This window comes from Scyliorhinus torazame, chromosome 3 (genome assembly GCF_047496885.1).
Source record: "Scyliorhinus torazame isolate Kashiwa2021f chromosome 3, sScyTor2.1, whole genome shotgun sequence".
In the NCBI taxonomy this organism is placed as follows: domain Eukaryota; kingdom Metazoa; phylum Chordata; class Chondrichthyes; order Carcharhiniformes; family Scyliorhinidae; genus Scyliorhinus; species Scyliorhinus torazame.
In genome coordinates this window covers 336548670-336563644 of record NC_092709.1, presented here as the reverse complement: position 1 = coordinate 336563644, position 14975 = coordinate 336548670, and the positions used below count along the sequence as shown (strand labels likewise).

Genomic DNA, 14975 nt, shown 5'->3' with positions numbered 1-14975 from the left:
GTGTACTTTCCAGCAAGGGTTTTTCAGGTAACAGCTGCAAGTGGAAGGCCCGGGCTCTTCTTTTTAATTTTCTTCTTCCTATCGCCTGACACATGGAACTGAGGACGAACTCAGGGACCACAGAATTTCACCCCAGCTGATAGTCTTATCCAGCACTGACCGGTGATAAAATTTGCTACATGACTGGCGTAGGAAGCTCCAGCTGAAGAGATAGCATCGGCACAGGCATGATGGGCCAAATGGCCTTGTCATGTACTGTACTTCCGCTGTCCATCAAGAAAAGCCGCTCAGCCCTTAAGCTCATCTTCCAGTACCATCGACCCTTCAGTCCCTGATTTTAAGAGTCCAGTAGCCCAGCCTCAGCAGCACGGTAGCATAGTGGTCAGCACAAATGCTTTACAGCTCCAGGGTCCCAGGTTCGATTCCCAGCTGGGTCACTGTCTGTGTGGAGTCTGCACGTTCTCCCCGTGTGTGCGTGGGTTTCCTCCGGGTGCTCCGGTTTCCTCCCACAGTCCAAAGATGTGCAGGTTAGGTGGTTTGGCCAAGCTAAATTGCCCTTAGTGTCCAAAATTGCCCTTAGTGTTGGTTGAATGGGGTTACTGGGTTATGGGGATAGGTGGTGTGGGCTTGGGTAGGGTGCTCTTTCCAAGAGCTGGTGCAGACCCGATGGGCCGAATGGCCTCCTTCTGCACTGTAAATTCTATGGCAGGGGAAGTGTCGGCGTTGTGGTTTACGGGGAGGAGCAGCTAGCGGGATGACGTGACCACAGCCAGAGACCAGGGCTGAGGGAGAGCGGGTTGGGCGGCAACCGGACACCCGGTGGGGGTGAGAGAGCAGAGGCCAGGCCAGCAGCAGCCAGGCAGCCCACGAGCCACCACTAGAACACCTGCGAGCTTAGGTCGTCGAGGGGAGCAGATGCAGGGGAGAATCAACCCACCAGGGGTGTGTCGTAGGGGCCCGGAAAAGAAGAAAAGTCCGGAGCCCCCAAATGTGTAAGTCCGCCTCTGAGTGCTGCACTGTCCGAGCCTTCATCTTTCAGTTCAGATTATAAACGGAGTTCCTGTCTGCCAGCACAGGGGAATACGAAAAATCCCATGGCACTATTTCAACAATGCGAGACAGAGTTCTCCTGGTGACCTGTTCAGCACTTGTCCTTAACAACACCAAGACCATTTATCTGCTTAAGGGGCAGCACGGTGGCACAGTGGTTAGCACTGAAGCCTCACAGCTCCAGGGACCCGGGTTCAATTCCGGCCTCGGGTGACTGTCTGTGTGGAATTTGCACGTTCTCCCCGTGTCTGCATGGGTTTCCTCCCACAGTCCAAAGATGTGCAGGTTAGGTGGATTGGCCGTGCAAAATTGCCCTTAGTGTCTAAAAGGTTAGGCAGGATTACTGGGTTATGGGGCGAGGGTGGAGGCAGGATGCTCTTTCCAAGGGCCGGTGCAGTCTCTTTTGGCCGAATGGTCTCCTTCTGCACTGTAAGGATTCTATGATTCTATGATTAACTCATCGTTGTTTGTTGGAGCTTGCTGCATCCAAATTGGCTGCATGTTTCCTGCATTATAACAGTGAATAATCTGACTAAAGTAACATTCGTGCCACAGAAGTGACAGGCAAAGACCATCTCCAAGAGAGAATCAAACCATCACCCCTTGACATTCAATGACATTACCATCACTGAATCCTCCATTATCAACATCCTAGGGGTTATCATTGACCATAAACTGAACTGGTCTAGCCATATAAATACTGTGGCTACAAGAGCACATCACAGGCTAGGAATCCTGCAGCAAGTAACTCACCTCTTGACTCCCCAAAGCCTGTCCACGACCAACAAGGCACAAGTCAGGAGTGTGATGGTATACTCCCCACTTACCTGGATGAGTGCAGCTCCAACAACACTCAAGAAGCTCAACACCATCGAGGACAAAGCAGCCCGCTTAATTAGCACCCCTTCCACTAAACATTCAATCCCTCCACCACCGAAGCACAGTGGCAACCATGTATACCATCTACAAGATCCTGCACTGCAGGAACTCATCAAGATTCCTTGGGCAGCACCTTCCAAACCCACGACCACTACCATCTAGAAGGACATGAGCAGCAGATACCTGGGAACCCCACCAACTGGAAGTTCCCCACGGTAGCACAGTGATTAGCACAGTTGCTTCACAGCTCCAGGGTCCCAGGTTCGATTCCCGGCTTGGGTCACTGTCTGTGTGGAGTCTGCACGATCTCCCCGTGTCTACGTGGAATTCCTCCAGGTGCTCCGGTTTCCTTCTACAGTCCAAAGATGTGCGGTTAGGTGGATTAGCCATGCTAAATTGCCCTTAGTGTCCAAAAAGGTTAAGTGGGGTTACTGGGTTACGGGGATAGGTTGGAGGTGTGGGCTTGAGTAGGGTGCTCTTTCCAAGGGCCGGTGCAGACTCAATGGGCCAAATGGCCTCCTTCTGCATTGTAAATTCTATGATTCTAGGAAGTCACTCACCATCCTGACGTGGAAATATGTTGCTGTTCCTTTACTGTCTCTGGATCAAAAACCTGGAACTCTCTCCCTAACAACACAGTGGATGGACCTACAACAAATGGACTGCAGTGGTTCAAGAAGGCATCTCACCACCACCAACTAGGGATGGGCAACAAATGCTGGCCAAGCCAGCAATGCCCACATTTCATAAAAAATTAGCACTTTTTTTTTGAATTCCTATAAAGTACTTTGGGGCATTCTGAAGAATATAAGAACAGAAGAACGAGGAGCAGGAGTAGGCCATCTGGCCCCTCGAGCCTGCTCCGCCATTCATAAAGATCATGGCTGATCTTTCGTGGACTCAGTTCCACTTTCCTACCCGAACACCATAACCCTTTATTTCTTTATTCTTCAAAAAACTATCTATCTTTATCTTGAAAACATTCAATGAAGGAGCCTCAACTGCTTCACTGGGTAGGAAATTTCATAGATTCACAACCCTTTGTGTGAAGAAGTTCCTCCTGAGCTCAGTCCTAAATCTACTTCCCCTTATTTTGAGGCTATGCTCCCGGGTTCTGCTTTCACCCGCCAGTGGAAACAACCTCCCCGCATCAATCCTATCTAGTCCTTTCATACTTTTACATGTTTGTGTAAGATCCCCCCTCATCCTTCTAAATTCCAATGAGTACAGTCCCAGTCTACACAACCTCTCCTCGTAATCCATCCCCCTCAACTCTGGGATTAACCTAGTGAATCTCCTCTGCACACCCTCGAGCGCCAGTACATCCTTTCTCAAGTAAGGAGACCAAAACTGAACACAATACTTCAGGTGTGGCCTCACTAACACCTTATACAATTGCAGCATAACCTCCCTAGTCTTAAACTCCATCCCTCTAACAATGAAGGACAAAACTCCATTTGCCTTCTTAATCACCTGTTGCACCTGTAAACCAACTTTTTGTGACTCATGCACTAGCACACCCAGGTCCCTCTGCACAGCAGCATGTTTTAATATTTTATCATTTACATAATAATCCCTTTTGTTGGTATTTCTACCAAAATGGATAACCTCACATTTGTGAACATTGTATTCCATCTGCCAGACCCTAGCCCATTCACTTAGCCTATCCAAATCCCTCTGCAGACTTCCAGTATCCTCTGCACTTTTGCTTTACCACTCATCTTAGTGTCGTCTGCAAACTTGGACACATTGCCCTCGGTCCCCAACTCCAAATCATCTCTGTAAATTGTGAACAATTGTGAGCCCAACACTGATCCCTGAGGGACACCACTAGCTACTGATTGCCAACCAGAGAAACACCCATTAATTCCCACTCTTTGCTTTCTATTAATTAACCAATCCTCTATCCATGCTACTACTTTACCCTTAACACCATGCATCTTTATTTTATGCAGCAACCTCTTGTGTGACACCTTGTCAAAACCTTCCTGGAAATCCAGATATACCACATCCATTGGCTCCCCGTTATCTACCGCACTGGTAATGTCCTCAAAATATTCCACTAAATTAGCTGCCCTTTATGAACCCATGCTGCGTCTGCCCAATGGGACAATTTCCATCCAGATGCCTCGCTATTTCTTCCTTGATGATACTTTCCAGAATCTTCCCTACTACCGAAGTTAAGCTAACTGGCCTATAATTACCCACTTTCTGCCTACCTCTTTTTTTAAACAGTGGTGTCACGTTTGCTATTTTCCAATCCGCCGGGACCACCCCAGAGTCTAGTGAATTTTGGTAAATTATCACGAGTGCATTTGCAATTTCCCTAGCCATCTCTTTTAGTGCCTGGGGTGCATTCAATCAGGGCCAGGAGAGTTGTCTACCTTTATCCCCAATATCAATGTGTTCCACACATCTCCGATGTTCAAGTGGCCCTATAATGTTGCTGGTGTTAAGAGAGAGATTGTGAGAGACCAAGTTATTCAATGTCTCTGGTTTACAAACAGGAGCCAGAAACCAAAGTGCCTTTTCTCCCTGCATCCTCGCCCACTCTCGCTTAGTTGGACGATGGGTAAATGCACCGCTCCACAGATCTGCGAACGGTGAACTTAACACTTTCCTCCATCATATGTGAGGCACGCACCTGCTGCCCAGTCTAAAGCCATAAGGGATTAGCTAGCGTACTAAAATAATTTACAGGAAGTATGAAAAATATGCATGAAGATGGGAGGAAACCTACTCCCACTTGCAGGGACGGTGGTTTGTTTTTAATGTGTCTGCACGAAGACTTTACATCTGGAATTCCACTATCGCTGCGTGGCCAATGCATATTGCCTTTGCTTCATTGAGAAGGGGAGACTAACAGAAAGGCAGAGGGTCCAGTCCTGGTCAGGCAATGGCCTTATTGTAAAATTCTCAACTCTGCGTTCTGAAAATTCAGGGCCTCCTCCTCCTTATCTCCGTAACACCACCCAGCCCTACAGGCCTCCCCAATTTCCACATTCCTCAATTCTGGCCCTTTCAACATCACCTACTTCCTTTACCCCCCCACCCCCTGCTCCCCTCCGCCCCACCACCACAACCATTGGTGGCTTTTCCATCAGCTATTCTGCCCCTAAGCGCTGGAATCCCTTCCCAAAACTCTTTACCCCCCTTTCGTCATTTAAGACGCTTTTAAAATCTACCTTTTTGACCAAGCTTGTGGCCGCCATTTTCTATCACCAAAAGGTGCTTTGGGGCCAAATACTCCACAGCACCTTGAAGTATTGAGGACACTAAACACACCCAAGCCATTATTTTTGAGAGAAGGCCTAAGTATTTGACAAATCAATGTACATTGGCACGGTTGAATTCTAGCAAAAGGCAAGTCCCATCCACCCACCCACCCCATCCCCTACCATCATTCATGTTTACTATGGCAAAAAATACAGAGAAGCAACATAACCTGAAATCTTGCTTCTGAAACAACAACACCCATACACTGCTTAATAACCTCAGTCTACCCTTATTACTTGAACCTTCAACTCTGTTGTTATGGCCTCTAGAACACCTTTGGTTTTTTCCACCACACCAGTGGCAGGTGTGTTTTCAGCTGCCCAGGATATAAAACTGGAATTTCCTCCCTCAAATTCTTTGTCTGTCTCTGCTCCTTTAAACTCCTTAAAACCCACCACTTTGACCAAGTTTTTTGATGACCTGCAATTTTATATGTTGAGATAATTGCAACAATGCTTAAGTGTTTTGTTGGGGGTGTAACTCACAAATGCACGACAATGCAGGATCTAAATATCTCTCTGGTAAAAGAATCGTGCAAGAAGGTGAAAAACAAAGAACTTGCATTAATACAGCACCTTTCACCTCCCCGGACATCCCAAAGTGTTCTGCAGCCAATTAAGTAGAGTATTTCCAAAAACATAGACATGTCGTTGAACCTTGTTGTCTTAGCACTCATCAGGTTAGGCACAAGAATGGCAAATTTCAAAGGGAGCAACAATATATGCTGCAGGGTGCTGACTCTCTGATTGGTCGAGTCAATTTAAGTACTTTGGAAATTTGGTTACTTCTATAGACACAAGAGGCGGCAAAGTGATACAGTGGTAAGTACTGCTGACTCACAGCACTAGGGACCCGGGTTCAATTCCAGGCTTGGGTAACTGTGTAGAGTTTACACGTTCTCCCTGTGTCTGCATGGGTTTTCTCCAGGTGCTCCGGTTTCGTCCCACAGTCCAAAAATGTGCAGGTTTGGTGGATTGACCATGCTAAATTGCCCCATAATGTCCAAAGGTTAGGTGGGATTACAGGGATTCCATGGTTGTGAATGGTATTTAAGGGCAGAATGGTGGCGCAGTGCTTAGCGCAGCTGCCTCACGGCGCCGAGGTCCCAGGTTCGATCCCGGCTCTGGGTCACTGTCCATGTGGACTTTGCACATTCTCCCCGTGTTTGCGTGGGTTTCACCCCCACAACCCAAAAGATGTGCCGGGTAGTGGATTGGCCACACTAAAATTGCCCCTCAATTGGAAAAAATGAATTGAGTACTCTAAATTTTTTTTAAAAAGTGAATGGTATTTAAATTTGAAGCTAATTGTTTTTCAATCAAATACAGCGCTTGGTAATCTTAATACCAATTTCTGTAGTTATTATATTTTTTAATTCTGTCATGGGATGTGAGTGCCACCGGCTAGATCAGCATTTGTTGCCCAACCCTAATTGCCCTTGAGAAGGTGGTGGTGGCTTTTCACAGTAACTTCATTTGAAGCCTACTTGTGATAATAAGTGATTTTCATTCATTTCATGAGGAACCTTTACGAAGCACTGCGGTCCATGTGGTGTAGGTGCATTCACAAATATCTGAAGAGGAAGAAAATGACAGAGCTAGGGAATCAATGGCAGGCCATTAGAGTCATACAGCACAAAAAGGGACCCTTCAGCCCATCGAGTCTGCGCCATCCATGAAGCACTTACCTATTCTAATCCCATTTTCCAGCACTTGGTCCATAACCTTGTATGCTATGGCATTTCTAGTGCCCATCTAAAACCTTCTTAAATGTTGTGAGGGTTCCCGCCTCTACCACCGTTTCAGGGAGTGAGTTCCAGATTCACACCACCCTTTGGGTGAAAAAGCTTTAACTCCAATCTCCTCTAACTCTCCTGCCGCTTACCTTAAATCTATGCCCTCTGGATGTTGGACCGCTCTACTAAGGGAAAAAAGTTCCTTCCTGTCTACCGTATCTATGTCCCTCATAATTTTGTATACCTCAATCAGGTCCCCTCTCAGCGTTCTCTACTCTAAGGAGAACAATCACGACTTGACCAGCCTCTCTTAACAAATATATATGTCTGTGGATGAGATGCCAGCAGACAATGAGCCAAGAACTTTCCTTTAGGCAGCATAATCTTGGGAGAAAATAGAATAGAATAGAATGGAATACAATACAATAGAACAGAATAAATAGAATAGAATAGAATAGAATAGGGATAGCTCTACAAAAGAGCTAGCACAGACACGATCAGCCGAATAGCCTACTCTCTTCTGGATCAATATATGGTCCTACGGTAATGGCACTACTAAAATTTCTTATGTTCTCCTGAGGCAGACGTGAGACGCAAATTCTGGGCATTCTTCGACCTATTCAGCAGTCTGCGCTCTGAACATGTTTCAATCTCCTCCTCATTAACACATTACAAGCTAAAGCAAGTGTTTTCACTCTGGATGAGGGTTCTAATGGCAATTACCAATAATAGACAAGCAAACCTGTAACCATTTCGTTGCAGCCTATTTAAGAATTAATTCTGCAATTTGCTTAACCTACCAACAGGAAAGGGGGGGAAAAGTTACCATTTAAGAACCGCATTTTTCTTCACTCGTTTTTGTTTCAATTATTTTTTAATTTTTCCAATTAAGGGGCAATTTAGCGTGGCCAATCCACCTACCCTGCACATCTTTGGGTTGTGGGGGTGAGGCCCAGGCAGACAGGTGGAGAATGTGCAAACTCCACACAGAGAGTGACCCAGGGCCGGGACCAAATCTGGGTCCTCGGCGCCGTGAGGCAGCAAGGCTAACCATTGTGCTGCCCCATTTCTTCTTCTTTCGTTTTACTGTCTAAAACGTTGGCATCTACCCGGCAATGTGGAAAATTGCCCAGGTATGTCCTGTACACAAGGAACAGGAAAAATCCACCCCAGCCAATGACCGCCTCATCAGTCTACACTTGATCATCAGGGAAATGGTGGAAGGGGTCATCAACAGTGCTATCAAGCGGCACCTACTCAGCAATAACCTGCTCACGGATGCTCAGCTTGGGTTCCGCCAGGGTCACTCAACTCCTGAGTTCATTACAGCCTTGGTTCAAAAGTGGACAAAAGAGCTGAATGCCAGAGGTGAGGTGAGACCGACAATTTGATCGAGTATGGCATCAAGGAACCGTAGCAAAACTGGAGTCAATGGGAATCAGGGGGAAACCCTCTGCATTTATTTTGACATTGTGAACATCTGCCTTCTTTGACTACAAAATAGAAGAAGGAACAACATTAAAAATAGGAGCAGGAGCAGGCCATTTGGCCCTATGAGCCTGTTCCATCCACCATTCAATATGATCATGGCTGATCCTCTATCTCAGCACCATACTCCAGCCCTCTCCTCATACACCTAGACACCTCTAGAGTCTAGAAATCTATCCATTTCCTTCTTAACTATATTAAGCGAATTGGCCTCCACAGTCTCCTGTGATAGAGAATTCCACAGGTTTACCACCCTCGGAGTGAAGAAATCTCTCCTCTCGGTAATCCACCGCTTAATACAGTCATTATTCCATGATGCAATTGGATTGTGGATGATCGGTATCTCAAATTCCATATACTTGTCTTATTTCTGAAACCCAAACTATACTTGCCTAACAAAATTCTATCAACCTCAGCTTTGTCATTTTTAATTTACCTCAGAATACACAAATTTCCACTGCCCCTTGTATGAAGAAGTGCTTCCTCACATCACCTCTAAATGGACTGGCTCTACTATCGAGGGTATGCTTTTATGTTCTGGACTGCTCCACCAGACAGAGCAAATACTTTCCCTCTGTTTACCCTATGAACACCTTGAACTGTCTTATAAAAACCTTAATTAGTTAATTAGGAACATAGGAATTAGGAGCAGAAGTGGGCAATTCAGTCCTTTGAGCCTGCTCCACCATTCAATCAGATCATGGCTGATCTCTTCCTGGTCTCAAATCCACATCCCCACCTGTTCCCCATATCCCTTTAATCCATTTTTTTTAATTAGAAATTTATCTAACTCCTTCTTGAAACCATTTAATGACTCAGATTCACCGCACTTTGGGGCAGCGAGTTCCACAAATTTACCACCCTCTGCGAGAAGTAGTTCCTTCTCATCTCAGTTCTAAATCTACCGCCTCTCAACCTATATCTGTGACCTCTCGTTCTAGATTTCCCTACAAGGGAGAACATTTGGTCTACATTTATTTTATCAATCCCTTTTAGTATTTTATATACCTCGATCAGATCCTTTCTCATCCTTCTAAACTCCAGCGAATATAATAATAATCTTTATTAGTGTCACAAGTAGGCTAACTTAACACTGCAATGAAGTTACTGTGAAAATCGCCTAGTGGCCACACTATGGCGCTTGTTCTGGTACGCTAAGGAAGAATTCAGAATGCCCAATTCACCCAACAAGCTTGTCTTGCGGGACTTGTGGGAGGAACCCGGAGCACCTGGAGGAAACCCACGCAGACATGGGGAGAACATGCAGACTCCACACAGACAATGACCCAAGCTGTGAATTGAACCCGGTCCCTGGTGCTGGTAAGCATCAGTGCTAACCACGGTGCTACCGTGTCGCCGCTTAAGCCCAAACTGTTTACTCTCTCCTCATACGTCAAATCTTTCATCCCCGGAATCAAGCTGGTGAATCTCCTCTGAACTGCTTCCAATGCCACCACATCCTTCCTCAAATAAGGAGACCAAAACTGGAAACAATACTCCAGATGTGCATAAATTTATACTGTATTCCTTTATCTTCATAAAAGTCATTTGTACATGTGGCAGGAGGTGTGTAAATTCCAATTCTGGGTTTTAAGGAGCTAAGTAGCATTAGAGGCAACACTCTTGATTGAGATAAAGTAAGGAGAAAATGATTCATGTGACAGGAGTGTTGGGAACATATTTAACGTTATTGCAAAAGAACCGGATGTGACTTTTATTTTATGTAGATTGTTTGTGACCTGATAGGCTGGTGGAAGCAGATTCCATTGTGATATTCAAAAGAGATTTGGATAAAACCATCAAGGACGGAGATTTGTACCGCTGTGGGGTAAGTGCAGGGGAGTGAAATCAATTAAACAGCTCTTTCAAAAGCATTTGCAGAATGGGCCGAATGGTCTCCTTTTGTGCTGTCATCCTCTTGGTCCATTTGACTTCCTGGACTGTATTGGGTCATCTGAGAGAGTCAATGAATGAATTAGTAGAATTCCTCCTTGCTGGCCCTTCTCTGGGTTTCCTCAGGAGATTATGTGAGGATGAGGGAAGTGCTCTGGCCCACCATGGCATGAGAGGCAGGTTCGATGGACCAACTGCTCTTGGGTGTTCAAGGAAAGGCCGAACTGTCCCATCCTGAAATTCTGTTCAGTGTTGCACTTCCACCTCAATGGCCGAATACAAATTCAGCCTGGCTGATATTAGATATGCCCCTCTGTCTGTTGGTTGCAAAATGAGTTCCCAGTGGGCACAAACCAGCGGCGCACAATTAGCCTCAACTGTCATTAACTTTCTAAACTGATTCAGAGAGAATGCTAGCCTTGGAAATGCACACAGGAAGTGGGGTGAGTGTGTGTGTGTGTGTGTGGGGGGGGGCTAGTGGTGTTCTGATGCTGGGGTGCTGTCACATTCTTTGGGCATTACAGATGAATTTAACTTTCTCTGTACCCCCTCCAGGAATGTTCAATGATAGTGGATAGTGGAAAATTTACTCTGTATCTAAACTGTGCTGTACCTTCCCTGGGAATATTGGATGGGGCAATGTAGAGGGAGTACTGGGCGGTATCAAACCCGTGGTCTATGTGCCCTGGGAGAGTTTGATGGTGGCAGCATAGAGAGAGTTTTGATCTGAATCTAACCCTATGCTGTACCTGTCCTGGGAGTGTTCGATGGGACCACGTAAAAGGAGCTTTATTCTGTATCTAACCCCATCCTGTACCTGTCCTGGGAGTGTTTGATGGGGACAGCGTTGAGAGACCGTTACTCTCTATCTAACACATGGTGTATCTGCCCTGGGAGTGTTTGATGGGACAGTGCAGAGAGCGCTATACTCTGTATCTCGTCCTATGCTGTATCTGACCTGGGATAGTTTGACGGGGACAATATAGAAAGAGGTTTACTGTGTATCTAACCAGTGCTGTACCTGTCCTGGGAGTGTTTGCTGATGGACTGGGTAGAGGAAGCTTTACTCTGTATCTAACCCCGTGCTGTACCTATCCTGGGAGTGTTTAATGGAGACAGTGTAGAGGGAGTTTCACTCTGTATCTAACCCATGCTGTATATGCCCTGGGAATGTTTGGTGCGAACACTATCAGTATCCTTCCTCATGATTAACATCCATCAGTTTGAAGAACAAAAAATGAAAACAAAAGGGGAAACATCTGGTAAATTGGGGAAAGGGGTGATTTAATCCTCAATAAATCCTTATTGAGGATTTGCTATTATTAGCAAAAATCTGGAATTGTTTCAATGGTATGTTGAGTAAAGTAGTGTCGTGCTTCTCCTTCATAGTTGGCTGAATTTGAAATGCACTATTTTAAACCTGCCCTTCAAGAAAATAATTGAAATAATATTGAAAGCGCCAATATTAATGTCACTTGTTGTTTTGCATATCTCTGACGTACAAGGAAACAAAGGCAAAATAAATCTCCATTCACTTGCATTCGACTGCCTGCCAAATAAATTACTTGACCGGAAAGCGGGCAACCAGACCAAATGTTGCCTGAACATTTTCCAAACTGCAACCGTGGCCGCCGTTTAGCCGGTGCGATCGATCGACTCTCATTTCCGTATCACGCGAGCGCAAAATGCGGAGCAAGCAGTTTAGCACCTCTGCAGCATTGCGGCAAAGCTGTGCCTGAGCATACGCTGCACCCGGGGGGAGGGGGGGGGGGGTGGTGGAGGGGGGTTGCATGTGGAAGAAGAGGTGGTGATTTTTTTTGGCAAAGGGGGCAGAGGCAGGAGAATCCTGCCCAAGTCAAAATGAATTACAGCGGCGATGCTGAAGAACACATCTTGCAGCTATTGATTACCAGCAGAGGAAAACACAACACACAACAATTCAATACTTCAAAGTCTCGCCCTGTTGCTATTAATAACAAACAGAGACAGACCCACCACATCGTTAACATGGGTCCACGGTGTTTACGTTACCCAAGCTCATTTTGAAACATAATTTCATTTGAAAATCATGCAATAGTGGGCGACAAAAAACAGATCGCTGCAACAACAAAAAACCTACATTCTTTTCTTTTAAAAAAAATGTCCAAGCATTTGATTTTGAGGATTCACCAGTTTCGTTTTAGCCAGATTAATATATCAAATTGAGAGGCACAGTTTATTTGGGAAAGGTGCTCAAATTTGAAAGGCATCAGTAAATTCTGACTCATTAATCAGATAGATTTGTTACTGTACATCTGACAATGGAAAACCCCTACCTGTTTAGTCATTGAGTCTATGAGCCGTACAAATAAATCCTGTTCTGTTCGAATTCCTGTATGGGAAGGTGAAAAAGCATGGAATAAATTCAGTGAAATTTTCCTTCTGCAATTTAAAACAAAAATTCAGTCCATCCCCTGCTAGAATGTGACAGTATTGTTCTCTCTTTTTTAAAGGGGGGGGGTTATTTTAGTGTTTTGGGAGAAAGAATTTTGTAGGAACATGTTCCTCAGCGGCGAAGGCAGAGGACCACAGATTCCAAAACAACCATTCACTGAGAGGAGGTGAAAATGGAACCGTCACAGGAGGTCCAACATTAAAACTTGTCTGGTTACAGATGCTGCCAGCTGGGCTGGGCATTTCCAGCATCTCTTTTTTTTCCCCAGATTGGCCCTTTCCCCCCTCTCCTTCTATCTCGTGTCGCCCCTTGCCCAATTCCTCCAACTTCCCTCTCAAGTCGTTCTCCCCTGCAGATCTCCACCACCCCCCCCCCCCCCCCCCCCTCACCCCTCTCCATCCCTATCCTCAGAGTGCCCACGCTGTATTTCACCCGCGAGTTTTCATGTTTCCATGTTTTATTTTGTAAAGAAAATCTGATCTATCCCCCCCACCCCACCCTACCGCTGTTTGTATCTTTCTCATCGGGTGTGGGACTCAGGCGAGGGACGGTGCGGGGTTTTATTTTAGAATGAACTGTAACTCGCTTGTTAATTCAACAAAGCCCGTCAACAGATCCGGGTTGATCATTGAATGTGTGGATGTATGTGTGGATGTGTAATGTATGTATGTACGTGTGTGTATGTATGTGTGTGTGCCTGTGTGTGTGTATATGTATGTGTGTGAATGGGACATATTAACGGTGAAAGTTCATTTAACACGGGCCAGTTAAAAAGGCAAAGCGAATCTCCCACATCCACACACACACAGACACACACAGGCAAGCGTCGCATAAATATATTTAGCACTTCACAACTCGTGTTAACTGCTCGTTAGAAATATCGTCAACTTTTATATCACTGGTAATTTTAAACGCGATTAAAATGTTATCTTACATCAATGTGGAGCTAATTTTGAGAGTTCAGTCTGTTAAGTAAACGATTCCTTCGCCAAAGAGGAACTGAGATTTCAACGCCCATTTACCAGGCATTTTACTTCAAATAAAATGAAACCGCTTCAACACATTTATTAAATTATTTTTCCCTAAGCGTCAGAAAAGCTATATTTATACAGACGCATTTAAAAAAAATCATTGACTTCATGTAAAAGTTCCTGTGCAGAGGTTCTGGGAATCCACTTCATCCCCACATCTATCCATCGCGCCTTTCGACCTGGTGTGTGATGTGTATGTTTCCCGCAGAATTGGTAAACAGTTTACAAGATCTAACCCAACAAATGTATTCAGAAACTATCAACACCAACAGCGCGTGTTCCAATTCGGAGTTCGCTATCTCTGGTTGGCTGGGCGTTTGCATTTATTTTAGGAGTTTTGACAAGGGTGAATTTTTGTTCATTTCCACCCTTGTCATTTCCAAAAACGCGCGATTGTCATTTTTTTTATTTTGGAATTGCCTCTGCCTGCGTTTAATGGTGACTAGTCCATGCAGCCAAGGCTCTGGCCTCTGAACGAGCAGCCAGTATCCCCCCCCCCCCCCTCCACGCAATTAAACAAGGCAGCCTGGGTCTAAGGGATGGCAAAGCATAGGTGTGATTTGGGAAGTTTGTTTTGGTGTCTGTTCGATCTGGTGAGTCTGCCCGTGGGTCTTACCGTTGCTGTACAGGAGCTGTAACTTGTAGTGAACGCCGTTGTTGGTTTTTTCCCCGTTGTGCTCCTGAGGAGAAGCGAGGACAGTATCAAGCGTCAATTCAGATCGAATGCATGCCACATTAAATGCAACTTTGCATTTCTCCAAATGTTATCCCGCGAAAAAAGAAGGAACAGGTGAAACGAAAGTTCAGAACATGACTGCTGAACGTGGCGGGAATGCCAGGCCACCCTGGGTGTTTACAGCATTTTCTGTATATTTTATATATATATGTACTAAATACATAGGACGAGGAGAAATCAGCAGTCCCTCTCTCTCAGTCTCTCCCTGTCTGCTCGACTCCAAGTATGTTTGGACGTGGAGTCAACGTAGGGAGGTTAAAAAATAGACAGAGATGAAGAAAGAGAGATAGAGGGACAGGGTGAAAATCAGTGGGGGAAAGATTTTAAAAAACATGGGAGGAAATTTAAAATAAGTACGTTTGAAAGTAGGCAAATGGGAAAGGTGGGGGTGAGAGAACACGATGAAGGGATTGCCAAATGGGAAGGGTTTCTGAATTTCATCTTCAGAATAGA

General features: G+C 45.3%; 1 protein-coding gene across 5 annotated transcripts in view; it reads right to left on the bottom strand.

Moving 5' to 3' along the window:
- Positions 1-14975, bottom strand: part of LOC140409304 (transcription factor COE3-like) — a 782491-nt gene that overhangs the window by 765077 nt on the left and 2439 nt on the right. For all 5 annotated transcript variants that reach the window (XM_072497690.1, XM_072497693.1, XM_072497694.1 and 2 more), the window contains exons 3-4: positions 14403-14466; positions 12637-12692 (exon numbers count right to left, since the gene is read on the bottom strand). In XM_072497690.1, coding sequence (XP_072353791.1) covers positions 12637-12692; positions 14403-14466 — 120 coding nt within the window. The remainder of the gene's footprint in view (positions 1-12636; positions 12693-14402; positions 14467-14975) is intronic.